Source organism: Misgurnus anguillicaudatus, chromosome 10 (assembly GCF_027580225.2).
Source record: "Misgurnus anguillicaudatus chromosome 10, ASM2758022v2, whole genome shotgun sequence".
Taxonomy (NCBI): Eukaryota; Metazoa; Chordata; class Actinopteri; order Cypriniformes; family Cobitidae; genus Misgurnus; species Misgurnus anguillicaudatus.
In genome coordinates, this window is record NC_073346.2 from 31,570,194 (window position 1) to 31,597,540 (window position 27,347).

General features: G+C 35.9%; 1 protein-coding gene across 1 annotated transcript; it reads left to right on the forward strand.

Annotated features, from left to right (window-relative positions):
• Nucleotides 1–226: 226 nt before the first annotated feature.
• Nucleotides 227–25,827, forward strand: trmt11 (tRNA methyltransferase 11 homolog). Its single transcript, XM_055210891.2, has 13 exons — nucleotides 227–528; nucleotides 702–767; nucleotides 875–948; nucleotides 1,051–1,132; nucleotides 1,225–1,317; nucleotides 1,751–1,885; nucleotides 3,099–3,255; nucleotides 8,399–8,479; nucleotides 8,637–8,801; nucleotides 10,321–10,393; nucleotides 13,144–13,278; nucleotides 19,604–19,724; nucleotides 25,539–25,827. Exons 1-13 carry the CDS (start codon nucleotides 451–453, stop codon nucleotides 25,671–25,673), a joined length of 1,395 nt encoding a protein of 464 aa, XP_055066866.1. The 5' UTR covers nucleotides 227–450; the 3' UTR covers nucleotides 25,674–25,827.
• The last annotated feature ends 1,520 nt before the right edge of the window (nucleotides 25,828–27,347 follow it).

Consider the following 27,347-nt stretch of genomic DNA (forward strand, 5'->3'; position numbering starts at 1 on the left):
ACATGTAAATAAGATTATATGATATTATAATGTGACACTAATGCTGCAGACAACTCGGATTTGGGATATTTTAAAACTGGAAATAATGTATGAATTAAGTAACATTAAAATATTTAATAACATTAATGTTACAAATTATTTAGTAATATCAAAACATTTTAATTGTTTGGTAACTTCAAAGAGCGCCGGTCCAGACATCATTTCCGGGTTGAGGTGGGAAATATCTTGAATCAGAGATTTTCAGAAAGTATCACGTTCATCAGAGTAAATAAAGATTAATACGACTTTCTTTTTTTTTACCACATTGGCAATTGTTTTCTTTACGGAAAATGAAAAGTACAAACTCTAATCCTTTTATGGGATTGTCAGGCGATTTACGAACGGGATGCCAAAAGGAACCGTCGTTAACAGTTTGTTCTCGTCGGGAGGTTTTAAACGTTACACACAAACATGGCGCTACCCGGTAGACGGGCGTGCAAACAATTTTTACTTCATCTTGCACATGATAACGTGGATTTTAGATTACCGGTACGTATTGTAAACTTGTATATCCAAACCTTTAGTTTGCTATTATATTCAGGAAATAAGTCCGTGCTGTCAGACTTCCTAGACAGTTGATTAAATCAATCCAGATATTGTTTACATTGTTACATAGTGATTATTTAGTCTGTTAATAACAATTACTTAAAATTATTTTACAGGAAATAAAATCATTGTTGTCTCTAAGGAACAGGCCGTTTGATACATCTGAAACATTCAAAGAAAAGGTAATGTCAAAATTGTATGCATTTTAACGTCCATAAAACATTGACTTGATTTATGTTTAGTTGCTTTCAGATGTCATGCTCTTAACAATTTAACATTTCTTTGTCAGTCTCCGTTTTGGCAATTAAATGGCTTATTGGAAGATGACATACGCAGCGTCATGTCAAGAACAGTTTGTGCAAAGTAGGTTGAAGTGTTTAATGCTTGAGTCTGACTCCGCATGTATTTGAAAAGGTCAATGATTTGCTTTGCTTTCTGTGTGTTAAATTAAATATTCATTTCTAGGTCTGCTTTTGAACTTTGGGGTCATGGTAAAACAACATCCGACCTGAAGACATCATTGTTAGAGTATCCAACAGAGAACATGGTTTGTTTTTAAATTAATTGTGGTCAATATATATCACCCTTATAAGTCTTCCTAATAGTAATTGTTTTTTCTTTCATGTTAATTCTACAAAGGCTCCATATTTACAGCAAAATTTAACATATAAGATCAATGTCTACACTTTCAACAAGACATTAGTGTTTCAGGACAGAATCAAGAAGATTGATGTAAGTATTATGCTGTGTTTGACAACAAATTTTGTATTATTGCTTCTGTGACATTCTATTTATAGTTCATAGCATATTCATAGCTGCCATTTTGTTAGGAAAAATGCATTATTCTGTCTAAAAGATTTAAAAGGTATGCATTTATAATTTTGTTATAGAAATGCATTATTTTATTTTGTCTAAAAGATTTAAAAGATGTGCATTTATAATTCCTAAGCATTTTTTCAGGATAGTTTGATTCAGAATAGATTCCTGAACACTAAGTTATGCAGATTTTTACACTTTGACAACAGAATGTGAGTTGTGAAACCATCAAGAAGTAGAAGAATTTTATATATAGTAGCTTATATATAGTAGCTTAAATGTAGGTCCACTGAAAAGTTAATCTTTTTATTCTTGATCTTATGATTTTTCCCCCTCATTGTTGCCACAGGCTCTAGACTTTCTGCCTTTTGAAGGGAAGGTCAATCTGAAGGATCCTGATCACATATTTTGTTTGCTTGAGGATTATGGCTCTGATCCTAATAACATTCCAGATGAGCCTTTCCATATGTATTTTGGGAGATGGGTGAGTTGTAATGTAATTGATCCATGCAGATGCAAAAAGAATATAAAACCTGGACAAATCACATGTTAATCCATTAGTTTGGTGGTTTGAAGTTGTAAACCTGGTTTTATTTGTTGTGTAGTTCCCCATTATACACGTTTTATACCATCCTACAACAAAGTATGAATTTGATATTATATTAGAAATTGCTGCAAAAAGTTATACAAATATTTATTTTACTGCCACACACTGCATGATTATTGTATTATTTATTTTCCCATTTATCTTCAATTGTTTGATAATCACTGTGGCACGATCACTGATAATAAACATGCAAAATACATTTGGGTAATTCTCACGAAATCCAGACTTAGAAGGTGTCCAGCATCAGATTTTTTAAAAAAGCCATTGAAGCCAATTCTTTTATTACATATATGATTAAGGTCTGAAGTTACTATAACCATTATTTTTAGAGGATTTAAAAAATATTTCTTATAGAATTATTTACATTTTTAAGATTATCATTATCAAAAAGTATCATTACCGCAACATGATATTACATGAAATATATGCATTTACAAACTCATGTTTCGGTAATGAGACCTAAAAAGTTGTCTAGGTACTATGACAAACAAAATTTCAACTTTTATCTGGAGAAAAAAAATAGGGCTTAAACAGTAATTGGAAATTGTTGCTGAGATGATAATTTTTCTTGGACACATTTATATTCCTTATTATTGTCTCTACATTTACCAATGATCACCAAATACCACATCTTTCTTTACTGTAAATGTTTAAAGTATAACATGCCCTGAAGCTTTTTATTTTTTAGATTTTTTAATTATAAATTTTCCATGTCAAAGAACCCAAATCCAGTCATGGACACATTGCGGTAATGACAATATTCCCCTTAAATGTGGGGAAAAACAACAAAATTGGTTTGTATGATGTCATTTTAATCATGTGCAAAATAGTACGTGAAGAGATGTTTGTAACTGTATGCTTCTTATTTTGGTACTCTTACATTGCATTTACTTTTTTATCAAAATGTTCCATGACATCTCATAAGTCTAATTTCATGAGAATCACCCATTTAATCATGTTTATATATTTGGACTGAGTAATTATATTAAGAAATTTTATTAAATGCTTTGTAGAAATATTTATAATTATAGTATAGATGCTGTAAACATAAATGATGTTTTGTAAATACAAATAACATACTGTGTCTCAGATTGCAGATGGTCAGAGAGACCTAATCCGCTCTTACAGTGTAAAGAAGAGACACTTCATTGGGAACACTAGTATGGACGCCGGGCTTTCTTTTATCATGGCCAATCATGCCAGAGTGAAGGCTGGTGATCTGGTTTATGATCCTTTTGTTGGAACAGGTGAGTAATGTATATGCACATTAGGGCTGTCACTTTTCGTTCGAAAATCGATTGCACAATCGATCGGACCAACCAAAAAACGTTTCGAAAACGAAAATAGGCAATCGATTTTAACCAAATATGTACACTATTAATTTTAAAAGAATTAAACAGTTAAAATATAGATGTAACAAAACTCACAAACAAGCAGAAAAAGAAAATAAAGAATTCCGAAAGTGCAGTAGGTGTGCGAAAGCTAGACAGAAAATACCCAGAAATTTTACGCACCTATAGTTTCACGCTTTCAATCGCTGCATCTAGTGTTTTGCAAAGAAAATGGAGGACAACGTCAATAAACCTGTGCAACACGAGACAACGTCGAAATTGTGACCTTACAGGAGATGTTGAGTTATGACAAGGAGCCACCCTTGCGAGCTGACAGCGACCCGCTTTTGAGATGGAAGATTGGCAGTACGAAATACGCAGCTGGCAACGAAGTACCCGAGTTTCCCTGGGACATCAGTGCGGTCGGAGTGCGTCTTCTCAACAGATGGACATATAGTGAATGAAAAGCGCTCTGCTCTTGACCCCTAAAATGTTGATCGACTTGTTTTCCTGACCAATAATTTGTAATGGCCCTAGTCTTTTGCGCATTTCATTATGCCTGCCTAGTGTCCCCAAAGTGTCGGTTACGTTTAATAAAAAAATACACAGCATGTTCTCAACTTCAAGTAAGTCTATTTAAAGTTTCATTTTTGAACAGTTGTTTGAAATGGATCGAATCATTATTTAAAATTATTTGTGAATTGCCTAAATCATAAAAGCAGCCGGTTGAACCTGCAGTAATGTTTTTCATTTATGGCAGCAGTCCACTCTGCATATTTTTTTAGAGAATGTTGCACTACTGTTGCTGTTTTTTATTCTGCACGAAACTTAATGACAATGAATAAGAAATATTGCTGACGTGTGCGTTTCAGGCGCTCTCTTTACATTTGTCTGTTATTTGGTGTTAAATGGAAACGTCTTTTTTAGACATGGAAAATCGATTTTACAATCGATTCAATGAACACTTATATATTAAAAATCGAAAATGATTTTTTCACAAACGTGACAGCCCTAATGCACATATATGAACAGGCTTCCTCCTTATTTAAATGTACCTAGTTGGACAGACTTTGCATGTATGTGAAAACCAGGCTGAAGTTTCATAATCTAATAATGAGATTAAGAGCATCAAAGTTTGATTTTAACAATAAATTTCATATAGATTTCAGTCTTTGACATGGCCTTAATAAGTCAATATTAAACCCATCACAGTTATATTTTCACAGAATATTAGAATAGTTTTATGTAGAAAACACTAAGTTACAAGAAATTACTTGGGTTGGGTTTTTACAGACAGGATCACATACTTCAGAAATCACAAAATTAGTTTCCAAAAGATGATGTTCATCACTCCAAGTAGCTCTTAAAATTGTTCAGTACATTTCCTAAATGTGCTGCATGCACGAAAGGTTGTTTTCAGTCATATTGCCATATGTTTGTTCGTCACTGTCACATTGCAGAGCCACATTTCCGTCTGATTGATAGAAGCTGCAGACGGTGCACATATGCGAGCAGTGAAGCAATATGATGCTGTGTCATTCTGTTTGCAAACTGATAGTTCCAGCTAATATCTGGTTGGATGAGCCATATTTAAAGCTGTCGTACATACTTGTGATCATACCTTCAGTTAAATTCTATATTAATGCACCCATTATTTATTTATTTTGTTACGTTGCAACTTGCTTGGCAATCTTGAATTGCCTACAGTTAGGCTAATGAACTATATTACTTGGTGGAGGAATTGAAGTTTTTGAAAAGTGTGAACTTGGGGTCTCTGTGGTTGTATCAAACATTCTGCTTTTTGTTTCATCCTGACTGTCTCCCATATGTTTGTATCCTGACTTAAAGGAAAACACCACCATTTTCAATATTTTACTATGTTTTACCCTAAGTTAGATGAATTAATACATAATACATACATACATGCATCTTTTTTCAATGTGTGCACTTTTAATCCTTGTACAGCAACTTGTGAATGTGTTAGCATTTAGCCTAGCCCCATACATTCCTACAAAGATTAAAAGTTCACGCATTGAAAAAAAGATATTATGTATTAATTAATCTAAATCAAAAGTTAAGGTAAAAACATAGTAAAATATTGAAAAACAGGGGTGTTTTCCTTTAACAGCATAGAAGCTCGCCCAGTTATGTGAGATTTATGGGGGCATTGAGGAATAGAAATTTCACACTTCACCTAAATATTATGTTTATTGAACATTGATTTAAGATGGTACCTATGAAAGTCTCATAACCAAAACGTGAAGCTATGTTTTAGTGTCTTTGACATTTCACAACACTTTAGATGCATCATCTGAAGCAGGTGTTTGTGTCTTGTTTTAACACGGTCTCACACCCATGGCGTCAATATTTGACGACACTTGACCATGCGTCAATATGTTGACGCGGAGGGTATACCTTTCGCGTCATTTTTTGACGAACTGGGGACCTCAACACTATTAGGTACGCGAAATTAAACAGTTGTCGCCTGGCATTGGGGTTAGGGAAAGGTTTGGGTAAGGATGTCATTATGTAAATCTAACCCTAAACCGACGCGAAAATGGTAGAAAATGGTAAGAAAATAGGAAAGAGAATGCAACGGACTTAATAGTATTGAAGTCCCCAGCTCGTCGAAAAATGACGCGAAGGGTATACCCTCCGCGTCAACGCACTGACGCATGGCCAAGTGCCGTCAAATATTGACGCCATGGGGTGAGACTGGGTTGCTTGTTTTGACTGAAATGAGCTCTGACAGCTTGTCTAAGTGATTGAAGATGTGTATCCTCATCTTCTGTTTCTCATTCTCACATAACCCAAACCAGGAGCCGACATCTACAGGAGCTTCTCTTAGGGCTCATGAAAAGGAAATATAATGCTACAGAATTTTCATATTTCTCAATTCATATTCGGCCCACTTTTTCACTTCTATTTCATTTTAAAATTACTGCTTTTTAGTGTCATCAGTCAAATGTAGGAATGCTTTAGAACAGTTTGGGGCACACGCAATCCGTTTATTTTCCCCAAATTATCTAGATTCTGTTTTAATGGTTAAAGGGCACATATTACGCAAAATCTACTTTTACAAGGTGTTTGGACATAAATGTGTTTTGGCAGTGTGTGAACACAACAATCCTAAATGTAATGTTTTTTTTTTTTTATTAAACCAAAGCTGTCTCATTAGTCCCTTTCACACATGCAGTCTTTACTGGTAATTTACTGGTAAATTGCAGTTAACAGATCATGTGTGAACAGAACCTTTCCGGTAAATCAGTGCTCCCAATTTACCAGTAAGACAGGTTGTAAGATTACCAGTAATTTACCGGTAAGCGCTGTTTGTGAACGAAAAATATAGGAATACCGGCATTTAGAACGGACGACGTCAGACCGCGCTGACAGCTTCAGACAAATCATAATGTTTTAATACAGATGACGCGTTTACCCCCACACTGTTTTACGGACGTTTCCACACACACGCTGCTTAAAAGTTGAGCACACCTGAAGTTTACGTCCACATTTCTTCACCAGAGTTGTTTAAAACAGCTTACCACATACTTGCCGAATTGCCGACGTCCTCAGCATGCTCTCTGTGAAGCCTAAAGTGCAAACGGTACTGTTGTTTAAAATGCATTTTCGGTTTGACGTCGCCTCATGCAATGTTGTTTGGTCATGAGCAACTTCGCGACTGTCAGAGTTTACCACAGACTTAAAAACAACAAAATACGGATATGGATATGAACGACATGGATTGTTTACAAATACAACACTGAGCTCAACGCGTGCCACAGGTACTTCTGCTTTCTCAACGAATTTACCGGCATTTTAATACTGATGTGTGAATGATGTCTTACTGGTAAAAAGACGGAACGTCACTGCATGTGTGAACACCTCATTTTTGTATTTACTGGTAAATTCATTCTGGTAAATTCATGGTAATTTACCAGAATTACTGTGTGAAAGAGGCTATTCTTAGATTCTTTTGTTAATGTGACATCACAAAAACAAACAACACTGGTTAATTTTACCCCCCTTTCTAAATGTGTTTGTTAGCACATTGTAGCACTTTGCGGCTAAAGATAATATTGTCTCGGTCTATATTCAAAGGAATCAGATCTATTTTTAACCAAAAGCGCTCACTCTCTGTTGGCAAGGGAGTGAGAAGCTGTAACTCATTTGCATTTAAAGGTACAGACATGAAAACAGTGCTTTTTTCTAGGCACACCTGAGGCATATATTGCATCTTGTAAAAATGGGCACAATATGTGCCCCTTAAAGTTCATCAATCAAAAAATACTTTCAAAATCTTTAACAGCCCCTGTTAATGTACATAAACACTCGAGTCGGCATATGGTTATCATATAGTTTATGTAATTGCGTGTGTTCTTGTTGAGAAAAAACAAACATATTAACATGCTCATTTGTCAGGTGGATGTCAGAGAAATGTCTTTCTTCTTATTTGCCAGTATATGAAACCACGGTGCATAACTGGCATTTGTAAATTATTTAGTTCTGAACATTATTTCATCTAAATCAAAGAAATCATAGGGCCTTAAATTTACCTCTCCGTCTCTATCTCAGACCCAGACTCGCTGTAAATGAGTTTGTAGCGTGCCTGGCTTTATCATAAGTCTGTGCCTTCACCACTTTTGCTGTGTGTTGTCTGAGAGATCTGCCAGCCAGATGTGGGAGTTTACTGCCAGTTTTAGTCGAATGATCCTTTGGATGGCTGGAAATCTTTATAAGCTGTAGTTTTAGAGCTAGAGAGAAAGTGTTAGGCAGTTAATAAGATCTGTAATTTACAAAAATGCTTTGACTGCTTATTATTTTCTTTTCCTTAATGGTGAAGCGTGTCACTTCTGCGCCACTGACGGCAATAAATGCAATTGTAAAAATAACAGATTGGCAATTAAAAATTTTAACGTCCCGCAAACTGATATTCGCACCTTAAACGTACCCCATTGGTTCAGATAATGATGTTTTAAATGTACAGTTTACCTTTCAATTCAACTTTCTGGTCACCTCTTTCACCTTTTCTAATGTTCATGTCCTTGATTTTATTTTTCAGGAAGTCTGCTTGTAGCATGTTCGCACTTTGGGGCTTATGTATGTGGGACAGACATCGATTATAACACTATTCATGGAATAGGTAAGGATTTGTTTTAAATGCAAGCATGTTGCATCTCAGCTTAGTTTGAAGAGTATGGCACTAGTGTTTGCCAAGTATCTAAATCTTGATCATTAGGTTTTTACCTGATGTGTATCTATTCAGTCTGTACTCCTTTAAACACTTTAAATGGTTGCAGGAAAAGCTAGCAGGAAGAATCAGAAATGGAGAGGTCCAGATGAGAACATCCGAGCAAACCTGCGGCAGTACGGCGCTGAGAGTCTGTACGTGGACGTCATGGTGTCTGACGCTTCTAAACCTTCCTGGAGAAAAGACGCATTGTTTGATGCCATCATCACAGACCGTATGTTTGGGTTTTTTTATGAGAAAATGACTTTAGTGAAGAAAATGTGTGTCAATTTTCACTTTAAAATTGTAGTGTAATTTGTAAAAAAGCAATTATAAGTTAGCATATTGTAGGCCTCAACTATTGAGTTCCCTTCTGAAATGCAGCTAAAACCAGCCGGACAGCTTAGGCTGGTTTAGCTTGTGTAGCAGGCTGGTTTTAGATGGGTTTTGGCCACTTTTTAGTTTGTCAAGATGGAAGACCACCTGACCCATAGGGGTGTAACAATACATCGATATGGATCGATACATCGATTTTATTTCTAACGATCCGATTCATCGATGCCACACGTAGAAAAAACATTGATTTAAGGTACCTTTATTTTGACGCTCTCCACGTCCTCATTCCTTGACATAACGTCCATCTATGCATTTCTGCCAAAGCTCATTTCTGTTTATTTTCATCTGCTAGCGTCAGCAAGCGAATGCGATGCAGCAACAAAGCAGTTGTAGCAGCGAAAATGTAGCGAAAGAGACAGAAGTCAAGCGTGTGTTTAACACTGCAGATGATAATGTCCATGCAAACCGCAGTATCCTCTCTCCTGAACATGTTGATCATTTGATTTTTTTAAAAAAGAAAAATCTCTCAAAGAGACCACTGCAGCACATGTTTGACTTTTAGATCTGCTTAAGTTTAACAGCTTTCAGTTTTATATTAATTTATTTTTCAATTAATTTTTTTTTAAAAACTACCTCAGTGATTGTCACTATTACACATTTTGGCACAAAATACTGAAAGACTTTGACTTTTGCCATCATAAGCTTGATTTTATGTGACATTTTATTTATTTTTCTTTGTATTTTTGTTATTGTTGTTGTAAATGTTTCAATTGGGACAGAGATTTTGCCATTTTCAAAGAGTTTAATTAAATGTTCATGTTTTTTATTTTGGTTGCATTTGCAAGTAAAAATCTAACTGCTTAACTAGGCACGCAGTATGAAAATATTGATACATTAATCGAATCGTAATCACATCGAAGAAGTGTTTGATGTATCGCCAAAAATCACATCCCTACTGACCCACTAGCTTGACCAGGTTGGAAGACCTGGTTTGCCAGGCCGAAAGGACCTGCGTAAACCAGGTACATCTACTTTAAACCACTTTTAAGACCGGCCAACCAGATTAGCCAAGCTGGGCAAACCTCCAAGCTGGTCTTGGCTGGTGGGTCAGCTGGTCTTCCAGCCTGACCAGCTAAAAAAGTGTCAAACCCCTCAAAAACCAGAGACCAGCTAAAACCAGTCCACCAGCTTTGGCTAGTTTTAGCTATTTTTCATATAGGGTTCAGGACAGGACAATTCCAGCAATGGGAATGTCTGGAAATCATCATCATTATATATTCAGGTTCCTTCTGCTAGTGACAGATCTTCCACTTCACCTTTATAAAGACGCATCAAATTTTTACTCACTCACTCCTCCTTTGACTTGGTGTTGTGCGCTAGCTAAATCTAAAATATGTTTTTTTCTCTCTCTTGTACAGCTCCATATGGCATTCGTGAGTCAACTAGAAGAACAGGATCCCATAAAGACATCATCAGACCTCCTGATGATTTGTAAGCCCATCACCTTTCTGCACCTGTGCTTTAATGTATCCAATGCAGATGTGCTCTTTTCATTTGATGTCAAAACTACAACTGTACAGATTTCCAGCCATCCAAACGATCCAGCAAAGATGCTGCCTAGCTAAAAGCAAACAAAAATGAATTTTTGCTTGAGAAAATAAATTATTATATTGAATATTGGTTTCTCTAAATTCGTATGCATTATTGCTAGGCAATGAGTGTGGATGTTGAGTTTAATGCCAGACTAAGTTAGCACTTAAGTTTATTTTTAAAACGCTGATGGGTGATTCTCACGAAATCCAGATTTAAAAGGTGTCCAGCATCAGAATTTTTTTTGGTCTGAACTTACTATAACCATTATTTTTAGAGGATTTAAAAAAGATTTCCTTTAGAATTATTTAAATTTTTTAGATTATCATTATCAAAAATTATCCTTACCGCAACATGATATTACATTTAATATATGCATTTACAAAATCATGTTTCGGTAATGGGGTGATTCCACGAAAACTTGTCAAGCATGAAAATGTAAAAATTGTTAAATTTACTTTTTTTCCCACCAGACATTGAAAAACAAAGTCTGGAGTAAATGGGAACATTAATTTAAAAACTTTTACTTATCATTTAAGACTTTTTGTAACATAATTTAAAAAATTTGTCCTAAAAAATCTCATTACCGCAACAGTCAGAAAACATCAACACTGACATATTTTCAAAATGACATCCCAGGTGAAAAAGTAGTACACTTCCATAGTGTACTTAAAGTGCTTTATTTTCGCACACTAATTTTGTACTTAATATACTAAAAATCCATCTTTAGTACTTGTTAAGATGTTCTTAAGATCATCTAAGTGTACTTCACTGTGCTATTTTGAGACACCATAAATATGAACTAAAATGTGCTAAACATGTATTTAAAAAATGTATTTAGATACCACTTGTGGTGAACTTGAACCCATCTTTGTAAAAAGGTTGAGTTCGGGTTTAGTACAAGTGTTAACTAAATACATTTTTTAATACAGAGATAGTATGTTAAAAGTGCATTTTGGTTCATATTGGTGGTGTCTCAGGGTGGTACAGTGAAGTACACTTGGATGATCTTGGGAACATCTTGGGAGGTGCTAGAGATGAATTTTTGGTATATTAAGTACAAAATTAGTGTGCGAAAATAAAGCACTTTAAGTACACTATGGAAGTGTACTACTTTTTCACCTGGGATGACAAACCTGAAAGAACATAATTTGGAGATTCTGCACATGCATTTAAAATCAAAGTATTATGCTTCTATTAATTAAGTTAACATTTAATAAGCATCTGTTGCGGTAATGATAATCAAAATGTCGTGTAAGCATTCTGACAAGATAATATTTCAAATTAAAGGCGGAGTCCACGATGTTTGAAAAACGCGTTGGAAAAGGAGACGGGCCGACTACCAAAACACACTTATAGCCAATCAAATCAAATCAAATGCCGGGTTGCGTATGTGTGGGGCGGGTCAATCAACAGAAGGTCCAGATTCGATTGGGGTAGGGGCGTGTTTGTTTAGGTGATTTCAAATATCAACATTGGCTTTCAAACATCATGGACTCCGCCTTTAACTGTAAAAAAATGATCTTACCTGGTAGCCATCTTGAAGTAACTGGTCCATGTGCTTGGTCACTCAAAATGAAACTTTATTAAAATTCTGTATGTGTGCTTAAACTGTTCTCAAAAAGTGTTGTGGAGGATGAGAACATCAGGCATGGACACATCATTTTCCTAATTTTTCTTCATTATTATTATTATACATGAATATTCAGTAAATATTTTTTCTGTCATCTAAAGTAGTCTAGCAAAACATCCATTTATTTTTTTTTCTTAATATTTTTGTGTTAATTTGATTAAATTACAACATAACGCATGTTCAAACACAGCCGGACACATTGCGGTAATGAGAATTTCAGCAGAATATGAGATAAAATTTCCAATTATAAATTCTTATGTTGAAATCACACATTGTGCAAGGTAGAACACAGTATTGTGTTAATTCTGATGCTTTTTAATGTTACTATATTACACATTTTAAAGCTAAAATCATTAGTGCCGTGGTGTTTCAATGGTTTCGTGAGAATCACCCAATAAGACCTAAAACGTTGTCTAGGTACTATGACAAACAAAATTTTAACTTTTATCTGGAGTGAAAAAATTAGAACTGCTTACTTGGTAGCCATTTTGAGTATCACAGTCAATTATGTCCCTTCCAACCATTATTATTTTTTTTAAATGTTAGATCCTTGAGAGCTTAAACAATGATTGAAAATTGTTGCAGAGGATGAGAAAATTGGTCTTGGACACATTTATATTCCTTATTATTGTCTCAACATTTACCAATGATCACCAAATACCACATGTTTCTTTACTCTAAATGTTTATATTATAACATGCACTGAATCTTTTAATTTTTTAGATTTTTTAATTATAAATATTTCCATGTCAAAGAACCCAAATTCAGTCATAGACACGTTGCGGTAATGAAAGTGTTCCCCTTAAATGTGGAAAAAACAACAAAATTGGTTTGTATGATGTCATTTGAAATCATGTGCAAAATAGTACATGAATATATGTTTGTAACTGTATGCTTCTTATTTTGATAGAATTTACTTTACATCAAAATGTTTCATGACACCTCATAAGTCTTCTTTCGCGAGAATCACCCTGATGCTCTTCTTTCTGTTAAATCATTGTTTCATATTCTTGCACAGCGCTGGAGAAAACCATGTCCCGGTTTCAATGGCATATCACTTGAGTGACATATTCGCCGACCTCTTGAATTTTGCAGCCCGCCATTTGGTTTTGGGCGGGCGTCTCGTCTACTGGCTTCCAGTCTACAGACCAGAGTAAGTCAATCTAATCAGAAAAAAATTAGTTGAATTGCTTATTTATCTAATGTTCAGTATATTGGCCATGTTTACTGTTGAATACACCATCAATATGTTTCTGATCCTGAATCTAGCCAAAATGCAGTGTCCCCTGCATAAGTGCAATAAACCGTCACTAGAGGGCTATCTTGCACCTTCTTTTGTAAGGCAAGTAGGCTTTAAGCATATCAGTAGCTGAAGCCCTTGTTCAGTGGTGTTAAACCTGCTCGGGCATGCTGACCTGAGGTCAGGCCATCAGTAGAGCAGGTGGGAAGCCGTGGGGCTTTTCCACTGACCACAAACAGCCATGTACACAGATCATGCTATTTACTGATTACAGGGAGTGAGATAGAGGAGATTTTTGTTCTGTGTGATCTTCAGATTTACCAGGATTTACCTCACCTTTGTCTCAGTCATATAAGCACCATCAACAGATTTTTCCTAGTGCAGTTACGGGAATTATTTACTTGGGATTGCTGACGCAAAAAATAATGTTTTTAGCTTACATCATCTTTATTCAAAGGATTGAATGACAAAAAAAAAAATCTTTATGACTTTCAAAGACAGATGTATGCCACAGGAAAACACTCTAGTCTAGATCTGTGGCTAGCTATGCTATCAGTGTAGGGTGTTTTTTATTCTTCTTTGCAGGGGTGTGATTGGCAGCATTTTTTTATATAATATTTGGTGTTGAAGTAGCTTATAATAGCTGCTGAAGTAGGATTTCACAGTAGGATTGACACCAGCTCATAGTATCAAATTGGTCTACTTACATTACGTGTATGCATTTGGCAGAAGCTTTTCTCCAAAGTGACTTGCAGTGCATTCAATCTGTAAAATTTTTTTGTATTTATGTTCACTGGGATCGAACCCATGAATTTTACATTGCTGACGCAATGCTCTTCCAATTGTTGCAGGAATAGTCCACCTGGTGTTTTTGGGTTTTCCAGCATCAACCTTCGTATCAATTACAAGACTTGTATGACAGTTAAGAGCAAGATTTCACTCATGTCTCAGGGTTTTTCCTCAAAGTAAAAAGTTGGTAGCCAAGCAGAAGGCATGGTTTCCAAAGTGGGGTTCTCAAATCCCTGGTGGTTCACGAGGTAGGGGGTTCGTGAGTTGATCAAAATAAAACAATTAATGGTGCATTGTGTAACTTTTGTATAACGTCTAGAACAGGGGTGGGCAATTCTGGTCCTGGAAGGCCACAGTCATGCCGAGTTTAGCACCAACTCTATTTGAAGAGTTTTGTTTCAAAACGCAATAAGTCTATTTTGACTAATTTCAGTAAAAAAGTGTTTTCTATACCAAGAAAGTGACAAGATGATAAACACTATTTTCTGTTACAAACTTTCACATAGAATCTTTAGGTTATAATAGCATAAAAAATTCAAATCCATAATTTGGTTTTCAAAGATTTATTATAAAAACTGATTATTTTTCCACAAAATGCAATAAATCCATGACATGTTTTTTTTTCAAAATGCTATAAATCTTTTGAATCAATATATACATGTGCATTCATCTTTGCCATGTTATATTCATTTAGTTGACTAGTGTTATACACTGATTAATATAATAAACATTAATGGCATTAATCAAAACACTTACTTTGTCCTATTAAAAACACTGTCATTGCTGTTGATGTCCTTGGGACGTCGTCACTGAACTTTTTTGACAGCGATTAGCTGTAAAATGTTTTGATTCTGCTCAATTTTCGATGACTTCGATTAAAATAATTGAAAGTTTTTCATAAGATCACCTGGGGTCAATGTGTAAGCATGACAGAAGCTTGATGCTGTCATGTGAGAACAAGCAACAGCCGGCATTTTTCCGTCTCCCGAGTGCCTCTCGTGTAAATTATTACATGTTGATGGCTTACGTTTCTTATCCGCCACAGAAAACCACCACAGGTTTGTCAATGCCATCAAAGTATAATTAGTTTTGGTTTGTTTGTTGATCACGAAGTACAAAGTAGATGAGGAAAACTAGAAATCTGTGTATATTCAACGTGCCGCCATTGTTGTTTACAGTGCGTGGAATGGGGCGCTGTGATTTGTTGAGCAGATTTATTGCATTCTGCAGAAAAGGAGGAGTGGCGTTTATCACGTTTTGGGTAAAAAGGGAGAAAAGATGACAGAATTTTGCATAAAATTTAGAATTTACTTTTTAAAACAGACCTGATGCAATACTAATTTTGGCGTTAACTCGTTTTTTTTTATTTTTATGGCGTTTTATCGTGTTTTGGAACCAAACTCTTCATATAACCCTATATATGATAGACCTTCATATATACCCTATAAAATGATGCGCAAACCTCACAGCTAGCGTGTTTCCTTGATTTCGTGTGCATTTAGGTATGCGCTGAATTTCTCTTCGCTCTTGTGTGCACACAATTTATATCTCTTCAATCACTTCCATGCAATTGTTTTATCTTTCCCGAAGTGTGTATGTGCTCAGACTGCGTCCTCTTGTGCATTTGCAAATCCATCAGCTCTCGCGCGCTCTCTGGAAGGTGGCGCTTTGGTCCGCAACGCTCTGCTAATCGCGCGCGTTTCAAAAAACAGTCTCTGTGCGTTGCACTGGGTGCAGAGTGCTCATGGGAGTTGTAGTTTCCTAATGTCGCATTGCGCATTGTTTATCATTTCGCATAACTTTTAAGAAAACAACAAATAAAAAATTATATTCAACATGCCAAAGTGGCTAATGGGATTGGCTGTCTTACCCGCCCCGAAATCTACCCGCATTTGGCGGGTGTTAATGTCAAACCCTGCTTACACAAGATATCTTTTTTTTAAATCTGAATGTTATAAGACTATTAATTAATGAAATATTGACTTAAAATTTCAGAGGGTAATAATTTAGTTTAAGGAGGTTTGGCTGACAAAAATATATAAAAATACCTGCCGTAAAGTGGAATTTTTACGCAAAAATGAAAAGCAGTTTTGAACAATTGAGGGTAAGTAAATAATAACCAATTTTTTTTTATTTTTGGGTGATCTATCTCTTGAATAGTAGAAAGGTGACATTGGTATCTGCTATCTCTTTAGTCGATGCACAGGGTCGGTCATTGTGTCTGCTGTAACTCACCAGAAGTCGCATAGATGTCAGTGTGTTTTTTAAGACCACACATGGTGAAGTATCTGTTTTCTGAAAGACTGGCCTGTCGTTCTATTTCTAAACGCTCCTCCCATCTCTTCTATCTCATCTTTAGATTAGACTCTGTGACCCTACTGTAAATATCCAGCCGTTTCGCACACCAATACGCAAACGATACAAAATGAGAAATAACCTTATATTGGCCTCAGTTTCGAAGGAGGCCACGTTTATCGAATAGTGTATACTTCGTTGTAGGCGTAATCGTTGTGCTAAGAAGCTTGTGTGTGTGTGTCCAAAGGAAATGTTTTATCCATCTTTTTGACTTTCATAAACTGTTTTGTCACCACTGCCCATCACCGCAAGCAGAAGAATAATCCGTTTCAGATGGTACGACTGGTGTTGGGTGAAAGCAGACATGTGCGTAATCCACATGGGACCGTTAGTCAATAGCAGTAGCAATGTAATCTCTCCATTCTGACTCATTGCATATTCCGAAATATGATTCCGTCATGTGATTTCTCTTGACCGTGTACTCCGGAGAGTCCTTTCCTGGAACGCTAAGATTTGTTAGACATTTCTCCAAGGTGACAGCAGAAGCTCCGTGTAAACAGTGCGATGGAGAATATGTACGCTTCGTATGCCCCCTTGTTTTGCTTTGTCAGGCCTGTTGAAAAGAAGGCACGTAATTTATGATTTGTTTGAAACGCAGCTAACTGTGTGCGCTCAGCGGTTTGTGGATGAGTGGGTTTGTGTGGATCACGTTCGGCTACAGCTAGCTGCCCCCGGCCGATTTTTTTGCAGCCATTTTCGAGCCATATTTACATAATGGTCTGAAAAATGAAGGGAGTTGGAGCGTGCGACCGTGTCTGTCAGCGAGTAAACGTTTAACAGCCCACCAGCTCAACTCCCTGCTGAATTAATGGCCCTACCAATTCTTTAAGGCCTCTGGGAACAGCATATAGTTTGGACTTTCTCAGTGGTTGTGAGGCTCTTGTGGGCTTGGGGTGACTGGTGAGCTTCAGTACAATACGCAGGTGTTAAAGGTTAACTTAGCAGAGTTCACATGCATCCCAACGTGACAACTTTTTTGAACTTGTTTATCTTATTGAAATTACTTCTCATTTGTGACCGTGCCTGTAAAATGTAGGCTTAAGTCTTATAATCTAAATTATGAGATTTGGAGCATCAAAGTTTGATTTCAGTCATTGTTGGCCTTACTCAGTCAATATTAAAGATATCAAGGTTATATTTTCATACAATGTAAAAACAGTAAATCACAAAAAATTACTTTTCAAAGACTGGGTCATATTTTGGCAAGCTTTGCATTATTTAACTATTTCCCTGCCAATGACAAGTTTTTCCAGCAATCCGTATTTCCGCTATTATCCACCAGGTGGCTTATAAAACCTGGAAGCAACCCCTTAGGGCAAACAGTTCAAACTTTTCGTATGTTTTGATCATCACTCTAAATCTGATCTCTATCAAAAATCCTCCACAAAAATGCAATTATCTTAATTTTGTATTTTCTTAAGAAACCTATCCATATTTGAGAGGTTATAAAAAGAGAACAAATGTTTTTTTTTAAGCAGAGGGTCTCTTCTTTTATTTGATATATTGTATGTTTATATATTTAAAGAAGATCATTTTGGAAGGCATTAAACTTTTGTGGAAAACATAAAAATTGCTGGAACTTTTTTTTAAAAACGCTGGCGGGGAAATATATTTTTTTACTCTATAGTGCCATCTCTGTTTGAAACATTATATTGCAATTTACTAAACACACTTATTTGCAAGTGGGTTGAAGTCAATGATGTTAAATTTATATTTCCCAATTAGACCCAACAGCACCGCTTTTTATGTACTTGCTTAAAAACTGAATTTTTTTAAATCTTTCCCTGACATTGAATCTCGTCAATTAAGAGAGAACGCTTCCCTGCCAATGACAAGTTTTTCCGGGAATCCTTATTTTTGCTCTTATCCACCAGGTGGCACTCTTACCCAACTTATAAAACCTGGACGCAACCCTTAGGGTAAACAGTTCAAACTCTGCATGTTTTCGGCTACGAATCTGATTTCTATCAATAGTTCTCCACAAAACTGCAACTATCCCAGCTTTTTGCTCAAAATTGTATATTTTGAAGGAACGTACTACCCATATTTGAGAGATTATAAAAAGAGAACAAATGACAGTAGGATGTAGGAGTAGGTCTCTTCTTTTATTTGATATATTGTATGTTTATGTATTTAAAGAACATTTTCTGGAAGGCATTAAACTGTTGCGATAATCAAAAAAAAAAAAAAATGCTGGTGCTTTTTGGCAACTTTTTTTTAAACTCTGGCAGGGAAAGAGTTAAACTCTGTAGTGCCATCTCTGTTTGAAACATTAAATTGCAATTTACTTTACACACTTATTTGTAAGTGGGTTGAAGTCAGTGAGGTTAAATTGATATTTCACAAGAAATCAGGCCCAACAGCACCACTTATAAATCTTATTATAAGCTTACAATGTTAAATCAGAGGCAGTTTCAAGCCGTGATTTTTATGTTCTTGCTCAAAAACGGAATTTTGTTAACCGCCATTGAATCTCGTCAATTAATAGAAAAATGCTTCCCTGCAAATGACGAGTTTTTACGGCAATCCATATTTCTGCTATTATCCACTAGGTGGTGCTCTTACACAACTTATTAAACCCTGAAGCTTTCACATTTTAAAAATAGTAAAAACTCTGTTTATGTTTTGATCATCGCTCTGAATCTGATCTCTATCAAAAGATCTTTACAAAAATGCAGTTATCTCAGCTTTTTGCTCAAAATTCTTTTTTTTTTGTTGAAGAAACCGACCCATATTTGACAGGTGATAAAAAGAAAACAAATGAAGGTAATATGATGGGTCTGTTCTTTCATTTAATATATTGTGTGTGTTTATATATTTAAAGAAGAACATTTTCTGGAAGGCATTAAACCTTTGTGAAAAAAAATCATAGAAATGGTGGCGCTGGCTGGCAACTTTTTTTTAAACCGCTGGCGAGGAAAGAGATGGGGTCCATTGACTTTTCATAGTAGGAAAAAAAATACTATGGTAAGTCAATGGACCCCATCTTTAAAGTGGAGTACTCCTTTAACTTTACAGATAGCAGCCTTTAAGTACAACGCATAGATTCACCTTAACCTGGCTTAAGTTTCTGTGTGTTTGCTGTGTCCTACAGGTACTGTGAAGAGATGGTCCCGCTTCATCCATGTCTCACTCTCATCAGCAACTGTGAACAGACTCTGTCCAGCCACACTTCAAGAAGACTGATCACTATGGAAAAGACCAAAGAGCCTGAGGTGTGTCATCATTAGCCTCTTTCACACAGTAATTTCGGTAAATTACCATGAATTTACCAGAATGAATTTACCAGTACATACAAAAATGTTCTGTTCACACACGCAGTGACGTTCTGTCTTTTTACCAGTAAGACATCATTCACACATCAGTATCAAAATACCGGTACACTCGGAGAGAAAGCGAAAGTAACCTGTGGCGTGTGGCGAGTTCAGTGTTGAATTGGCGGAAATTGACCTCATATCCACGGTCCGTATTTTGTTGTTTACATCTGTGGCAAACGTTGACAGTCGCAAAGTTGCTCATGACCAACCAACATTGCATTGGATGACGTCAAACTGAACCTGCGTCTTAAACAACAGTAGGGATTGGGGCACAACCTAACGCTTTTTGATTTTGCCTCAATCATTAAAAATTTTTTAGTTTAATTTTAATTTAATTTAATTTAATTTAATTTAATTTAATTTAATTTAATTTAATTTAATTTAATTTAATTTAATTTAATTTAATTTAATTTAATTTAATTTAATTTAATTTAATTTAATTTAATTTTTACTCAAGCAACACACACATCTCTGCTACAAATAAACATTTAAAGTTTGCACCAAACATAACAGAAGTGCATACGTTACAACGTACCCTATAGGTATCAGATATGTAAATAAACATACAAATTGCTATTAGTTAATTAATGGGGAGATAATCGAATCGAAGTCGAATCGGACTGATAAAATGAATCATTAGATTAATCGATGCATCGAAAAAAGAATCACTAGATTAATTGTTTAAAAAAATAATCGTTTATCCCAGCCCTAGCGTCGAGCGATCCTATTTGCATCACGTGTCATTTCAAAATAAGTGCCCGCTGCAGACGCATCCAATGGGTTTATGGTAAAAGAGACGCTCACGTTTGCCAGATACTTATGCGTAATCAGTTAATCAGAGTTTACTGTTAAGGGAGTGTCTTGCGAGTATTTTGTGAACGTGAGCGTCTCTTTTATCATAAACAGTTTTAACGCATATACAGCAGACACTAATTTTGACAAAGCACGTGATGCACATGACGCAACAAACACATATTTTGAAAACACGAGCAACACACGACACTCTGAACACTTATTTTGAATTTGCGCCCCTCGGATCAGTCACGAGCCGCCACTGGAGCAAAGATATTATTTAATATAACTCCGATTGTGTTCGGCTAAAAAAGGAGGCATCACCTAGGATGACATTTAAGGTGAATAATTTATGGCCTGGTTTTCATTTTTGGGTGAATTTTTTTTTTTTATTGCTCCTCTGTGATGCTGCATGCGACCCTTAAGTGTCTCAGTGTGAAGCTGTGATGAACCACTGACATTTCGTTTATGTCTGCTCATAAGATGTGCTTGATTTATGTTAACTTTTGACGTGTGCTTCTGAATACGCTTAATGCAATTGCGTCTTGCTCTGGGTTTACGGTTTCACGTTGAACGCACTGAAAATAATCCCACCATCTGGCTGCGGTCGACTCACACTTTTACCCTGCTTTAATGACTTAATCACACTGTGTATGGAAAATAATCCATCTTTGGATTTGACAACCGCTTCAAAACCCCAAATTGTTCCCATAAAAGCCTTCGCGAAACACGCACATGCATATCCGTGCTGACTGGCATGTGTCTGACTGGCACATCTCCCAATGTTGAAGTAGTTTTGATCTTGGCATGGGATCTTTCAGCGCAGTATTGGAGCTCTCTGCCAAACTTTATTCCAGCAGTAGCGAAAGAAACAACATCCAAATGCTCTAAATCTCAAATTCAATTTTATTGACTGCTATGTCAGATTGTTCAACGATGCTTTTGCGTGGATTATAAATGTAGGCGCACAGGTTATGTTTCAGAATAGGAGCATTATTAAAACTAATAGTATACTTTTTTACAACAAAACCCAGAACCCATCAGAGCTTAGCATAAGTCTAGTGCTGTCAAACAACTTTTAAGTCCAGAGTCTATTTATCCGCTCCGAGCAGCACAATAGTCTGTCACTGTGTTTTGTGTGGCCTGTGTTGCATAAGCCATCTATCCTCTCCTTTTGGTGCGATAGGCGAGTTACATTGTAAACTAGGGGCTGACGCGTGTGACCTCAACAGCGTCCTGGCTGACTGGCAGAAGGGAGTGGATAATGGAAGGTGTGGGTGATGGTTTGCAGGCGCTGGGCTGGAATCATCACGTTTAGCTTGCAGTCTTTCTGTCACCTCATTAGGGTGCAGGGCAGTGTGCTTCTCTCCTGCCCTCCAGCAGGTCCTGTTTAAGAACCTGGCTTCAACTCTAAACAGCGAAATTTGACGGACTTAACACTCTGCTATCTGTCATTAGGCACTTGACTTTGAGTTTGTAAAGGGAATGGCCCAGCGTCTGTCTGTATCTGTCTATCTGTATGTTGTTATAGTGCGCCTTTTGTTTTTCATTAAAGTCTTTATATCTGGAAAACATTTTTGTGCGATCTCTAGGCCTGTAAACCGAAGGAATTAAACTTCAACTCCAGTCACCATTTAGTGCAAGTGAATGGAAAAGAGCGAGCAGTGCAGCCCTATTGAATTTCTTTTCAAAGAAAGTGGGAAAATACAAGTTTTTGTCTTTTTTATTTTTTTAGAAGAATCTCTTGAAAGAAATGCAATGTGCACACCTATATTATAAGTGGTGTTACCTTAGGCCCTGTCTATATTAGAGCATTTGCGTTTTAAAACGGCATTTTAAAATGCAAACGATCCTCATTTATACTGGCATTTTAAAAATAATCTTCATCCACACTATAAACAACCATAAACGCATGAAACATGACCAATCACGTAACTGGGCATGCGCATAAAAGTGTAAAATAACTTATTACTCTAATAATAGCTTACCTTTGCGCGTTTATGCAGCCTAGGGGTGTGCGATATTGACAAAAATTCATACCTGGGTCCTTTGCTGGCAACTATAACAGACACTATTTTTGAACCTATAAAAATGTGTTTGGGAAAGTCTTATACTGTTCTAGCTCCCCCCTACAACATATTAATATGATTAATAGGTTAATTTTGATTTTATAACTAAACAGAAAGGTCTTTATGATTTAAAAAGAAAGCATTCAAGTGAACAGTACTAAACGAAGCAAAAATAAATTTCAGCAAATGCAAACTTCAATCAAACATAGTAAGAGGTGAAGTATTGCTTTAGCCTACAGAAATGCTTAGTGCATTAATTTTTAAAAGTTTGCGAGGTCCGTGCACGTCCTCCGCTAGCAACACACAAATAGCTAAAAGCGCAAGCGACTAAAGGAGCATTAAATATTAGTGATGTTGAGTTTATTGTTTTTATTAATTTATATTCACAAAACTTATAAACAAAACATCGATTAAAATTAAGAGACACATTGTCTGAAACGAAATTCATTTTAAAGTAGAAAACAAAACTTAAATTAAACTCGAAAATAATGTCTGATGCATTACAATTCTCCCTTCATATTGGCCTTTACAGCACCCTATGTGGCGTTTAAAATTACAGTCTATCTTTCGTAATAAGCTAACTAAATTTAAACAAAACATAAACACATCAACAATCAACAACAATCCTCAAACATAAATATAAAACAAACATTATCTATAAGGATACATATTAAAACAATCCGATATAGCGTTTATAATAGCTGGTTGGTAGATGTTTACTATTTTTGGCAAAACCTCCATTGCAAACCAACATTTACATCAATAAAATAATTTTTACTTTGAAAATGATGCGCTGTCACGTTAACATCAGCTGTTCGTTTACATAATTCTCCGTCTACGTTCATTTACACTCAGCGCAACGTCTGAGTTCTCAAACTTAAACAGGGTCTGCAGCGTTTGCAAACGAATCCGTTTATGAGGGTCGAAAACGGTGATGTAGTGTAGATGAAAGGCGTAAACGTAGCAAAAGTAATGCGTTTTAAAGGCAATAATGTATGTAATGCATTAATGTAAACATAGCCTTAGAAATAGCGTTTTTAGGTACATACATCACAGTTCTCCTTATATGGAAGTCGTCAGACAACAATGAAGACATGTTTGTATTGTGGCAGCTACCGTAGCCTTTCTTTGCGTTTTGAAATTAAGGTTGGTTGCAATTCGCTATTCCACTAATAAAACCCACATTACGCCTTTAAACCAACATCAGGTCAGGGCTGATTTGAAGATTTGTTTAAAAGATTGTTGAAGGGATAGTTCGCCCCAAAAATGGAAATTTAATAATTTATTGAAACCTGTATATAAAGAGTTTGGTTCCAAAACGCAATAAATCCATTTCGACTAATTTTGGTAAAAACGTGTTTTCTATACAAAGAAAGTGACAAGATGAAAACCACTATTTTCTGTTACAAACTTTCACATAGCATCTTTAGGTTATAAAAACATAAAAAATTCTAATCCGTAATTTATTTTCAAAGATTTATTATAAAAACTATAATTATAATTATTTTTTCCACAAAATGCAATAAATCCATTGAATCAATTTATAAATGTGCATTCCTCTTTGCCATGTTATATTCATTTAGTTGACTAGTGGTTTACACTGATTAAAAAAATAAACATTAATGGCATTAATCAAAACACTTACTTTGTCATATTAAGAACACTGTCATTGCTGCGGTTATACTTGACGTCGTCGCTTAATATTTTTCACAGCGATCAGCTGTAAAATGTTTTGGTCATGCTCGATTTTCGTTGGCTTCGCATAAAATAATGGAAAGTTTTTCCTAAGATCCCCTGGGGTCAATGTGTTAGCATGAGAGAAGCTTGATGCTGTCCGGGGAACAAGCAGCCAGCATTTTCCGTCTCTCGAGTGCCTCTCACGTAAATATGTTAATGGCTTACGTTTGTTTCCCATCACAGAAAACCACCACAGGTTTATCCATGCCATTATTAAAGTATTTTTTTTTTGGTTTTTGCTTATTTGTTGATCACGAAGTACAAGATGAGGAAAACTAAGATTCCGTGTATTTAACACGCCGCGTTGTTTACAATGCGTGGAATGGTGCGGTGTGATTTGTTGAGTGGATTTATTGCATTCTGCAGATAAGGAGGAGTGGCATTTATAGCGTTTGAGAAAAACGTGAGAAAAGATGACAGCATAACACGGCGAATATTGTATTTTGCGTAAAATTAAGAATTTACTTTTAAATACTGACCTGAAATAAAACTGATTTTGGCAGTAACTCATATTTTTTTAATGCCGTTTATCGCGTTTATTTGCTTGGCGCTTTCATAACGTGAGTCAAAAGGTTTGGGGATATTTGGGGACAAGTTACGCCTCGCTCAAGTCACGGCGCGCGTTCAAGTCACGGCGCGCGCGGAAGTCACGGCGCGTGCAGAAGTCACGCTTAACCTTATCAAAGAACCTAATAAAATATAAAAATATGTATTCCCAAAAATTTTATATAGGCTACAGGGAATTGCACGCAACATACATGTTTTTTTAATGACTAGCCTCAACAGCCCCGCAAAAAAGTGACAATATTTTTACCCGCCCCAACCCGACCTGCGGGTTATGAGACGACTCGCGCATCACTAATCCATAGTATTAGTTTTCCTACTACGGAAGTCAATTGGGTCTCTGATTGGTTTGGTTACAAACATTCCTCAAAATATCTTTCTTTTTTGTTAATCAGAACAAATAAATGTATACAGGTTTGTAACAACATGAGACAGAATTTTCATTTTTGGGTGAACTATCCCTTTAAGTTGTCTTGTACAATACTGTTTGCCAATTAAAGGCGAAAATGCCCTAAAAAGTGACTTAAAACGTATTGCTTTCTTCTCACAGGAGTCAGACAAACTAGCACATCTTGCAGACCCCAGCTTCACACCATACCAGGGTCACAACTCCTTCAGAGAGAAATACTTCAGTGGTCTCACCAAGAAGAATGGAAAGGAGCAAAAAACGGCTCACAAAGATTAGATCGCAAAAAAAACATGAAACCTTTTTCGGTTATTATTTTATTTATGCCTTTGTGTATACATTTTATCATTTTTATATCATTTTAACAATTTGTAAGTGTCTTCTAGCACTGCAATGTGATTTCAATAAAAGCGCTCGATTAATCATTTGTCAACACTTGTCTTGTTATCTTGCTCTGCCTGCAGGGAGCCGTAGAGAATTTATTGCTCCATTAGCATTATGTGTTGGAGATTAATTGGCGATGAGGATTAAAGCCATAACTGTTACACTGAGTGGTTGTGAAGAGGTAAGTTGTAAGGCTGTAATGTAATGTGCACTTGGAAAGGAAGATGGACTACCGGCCTGCTATCTAAACTCTGTGAAGATTTTACACAAGGGCAGTTAGACATCTGACTAATGAGTCTCCATCTTAGACTTAAACTCACCTCAAAGACAGTCATTTTGAAGGCTTTAGTTCAACATAAATAAGATCCTAAGAAAATAAAGAGAGGATTTGAGAATATGTTTAACATTAAATGGTAAATTGGTTGATATGTTCATTTCTATTAGGACTGCCTTGTGAAATTTCACCTCTAAGTTGAATTTAGTGAAACTGAATCGTAAATCAGACACTTTGATGTTCATTTTGTTTGTTTGCATGAATCTCATTTGCTTATTTATAGTATTTCATTTCTTGAAATCATTTAAGGCAGATCACAAATAATGCTTTAAAATAACCAAGCATTTTGGGTTGAAACAACCCAGTATATGTTAAATTTCTACCCAACGGTTTAGGTTCATCTCTTTTTGACCCAACGGTGGACCCAATGAGTGAAAGAAAATGCATCGTAGTTCATATCATAGAGATAAGCATTCTCCCATTTCTTAACTCTTTGCTTTTCAGGATTAATGAGGTGAAAAGCCACAGTACTGTCTGCCCAACTTTAAGTTGTTTCATGTTTAAACCCTTTTCTCATTACAGGAAGAGCATTTGTCACTTTGTATTGTTTCTTTATACATAAAAGGGAAACTAAAAGATAGATTGTCGTTACGAGCTGGCTGGGAAATCATTTATTGGATTAGTTTTTGCGTAACTTGTTGAAACTAACAAGACATGCTTTTTGCTTAATTCCTTCACAAATGTTGTTTCAGTGCTGTAAAATCTCATTGGTATGAAATCCCACACATGGCTGTGCACTGAACATCAAATAGTTTATAATTGGCTGTTAGTCGGCGCGTTGAGTCGGACCAGATTTTATGCCGATACTAACAGTTCTGTTGTTTTTTGACACGAAAATTTGACACATAAAGCCGATCAAACACTTTGCAAGAATCACGTAGTCACATTCTGTCTAGGGCAGGTTTTTTTCTGGGGGACCCCAGAAGATTTCAGAGAAAAAAATCATTCAAAAATAGTTAAAGTACTGTGTAGCCAATTATTTAAGTTTGGAAACAATATGGTGTTTTTATGATTTAACGTTAACAGTTTAAATGTTTCATTATACAAAATATAAAAGATATATATTTTAGGAAAGGGACCTTTCCTAATTGGGTGGTCGCTGTCAACATAAACTTTGAAAACCCCTGGTCTAGGGTATCACAAACGTGTGGTTTATCCCCCATGTTTATCCTTATAGAAAATAATGTGTTTGAATTTTAAATATGCTGCATTTCTCACCAGTGTGCGACCTGCTT

What these genes read in the sequence shown, in the direction of transcription:
- trmt11 (XM_055210891.2), top strand. Translation starts at nt 451, where the DNA reads ATGGCGCTACCCGGTAGACGGGCGTGCAAACAATTTTTACTTCATCTT. An exon ending in ACGTGGATTTTAGATTACCG is followed by an intron (nt 529 to 701) that starts GTACGTATTGTA and finishes ATTATTTTACAG; the next exon opens with GAAATAAAATCATTGTTGTC. An exon ending in ATATGTATTTTGGGAGATGG is followed by an intron (nt 1,886 to 3,098) that starts GTGAGTTGTAAT and finishes ACTGTGTCTCAG; the next exon opens with ATTGCAGATGGTCAGAGAGA.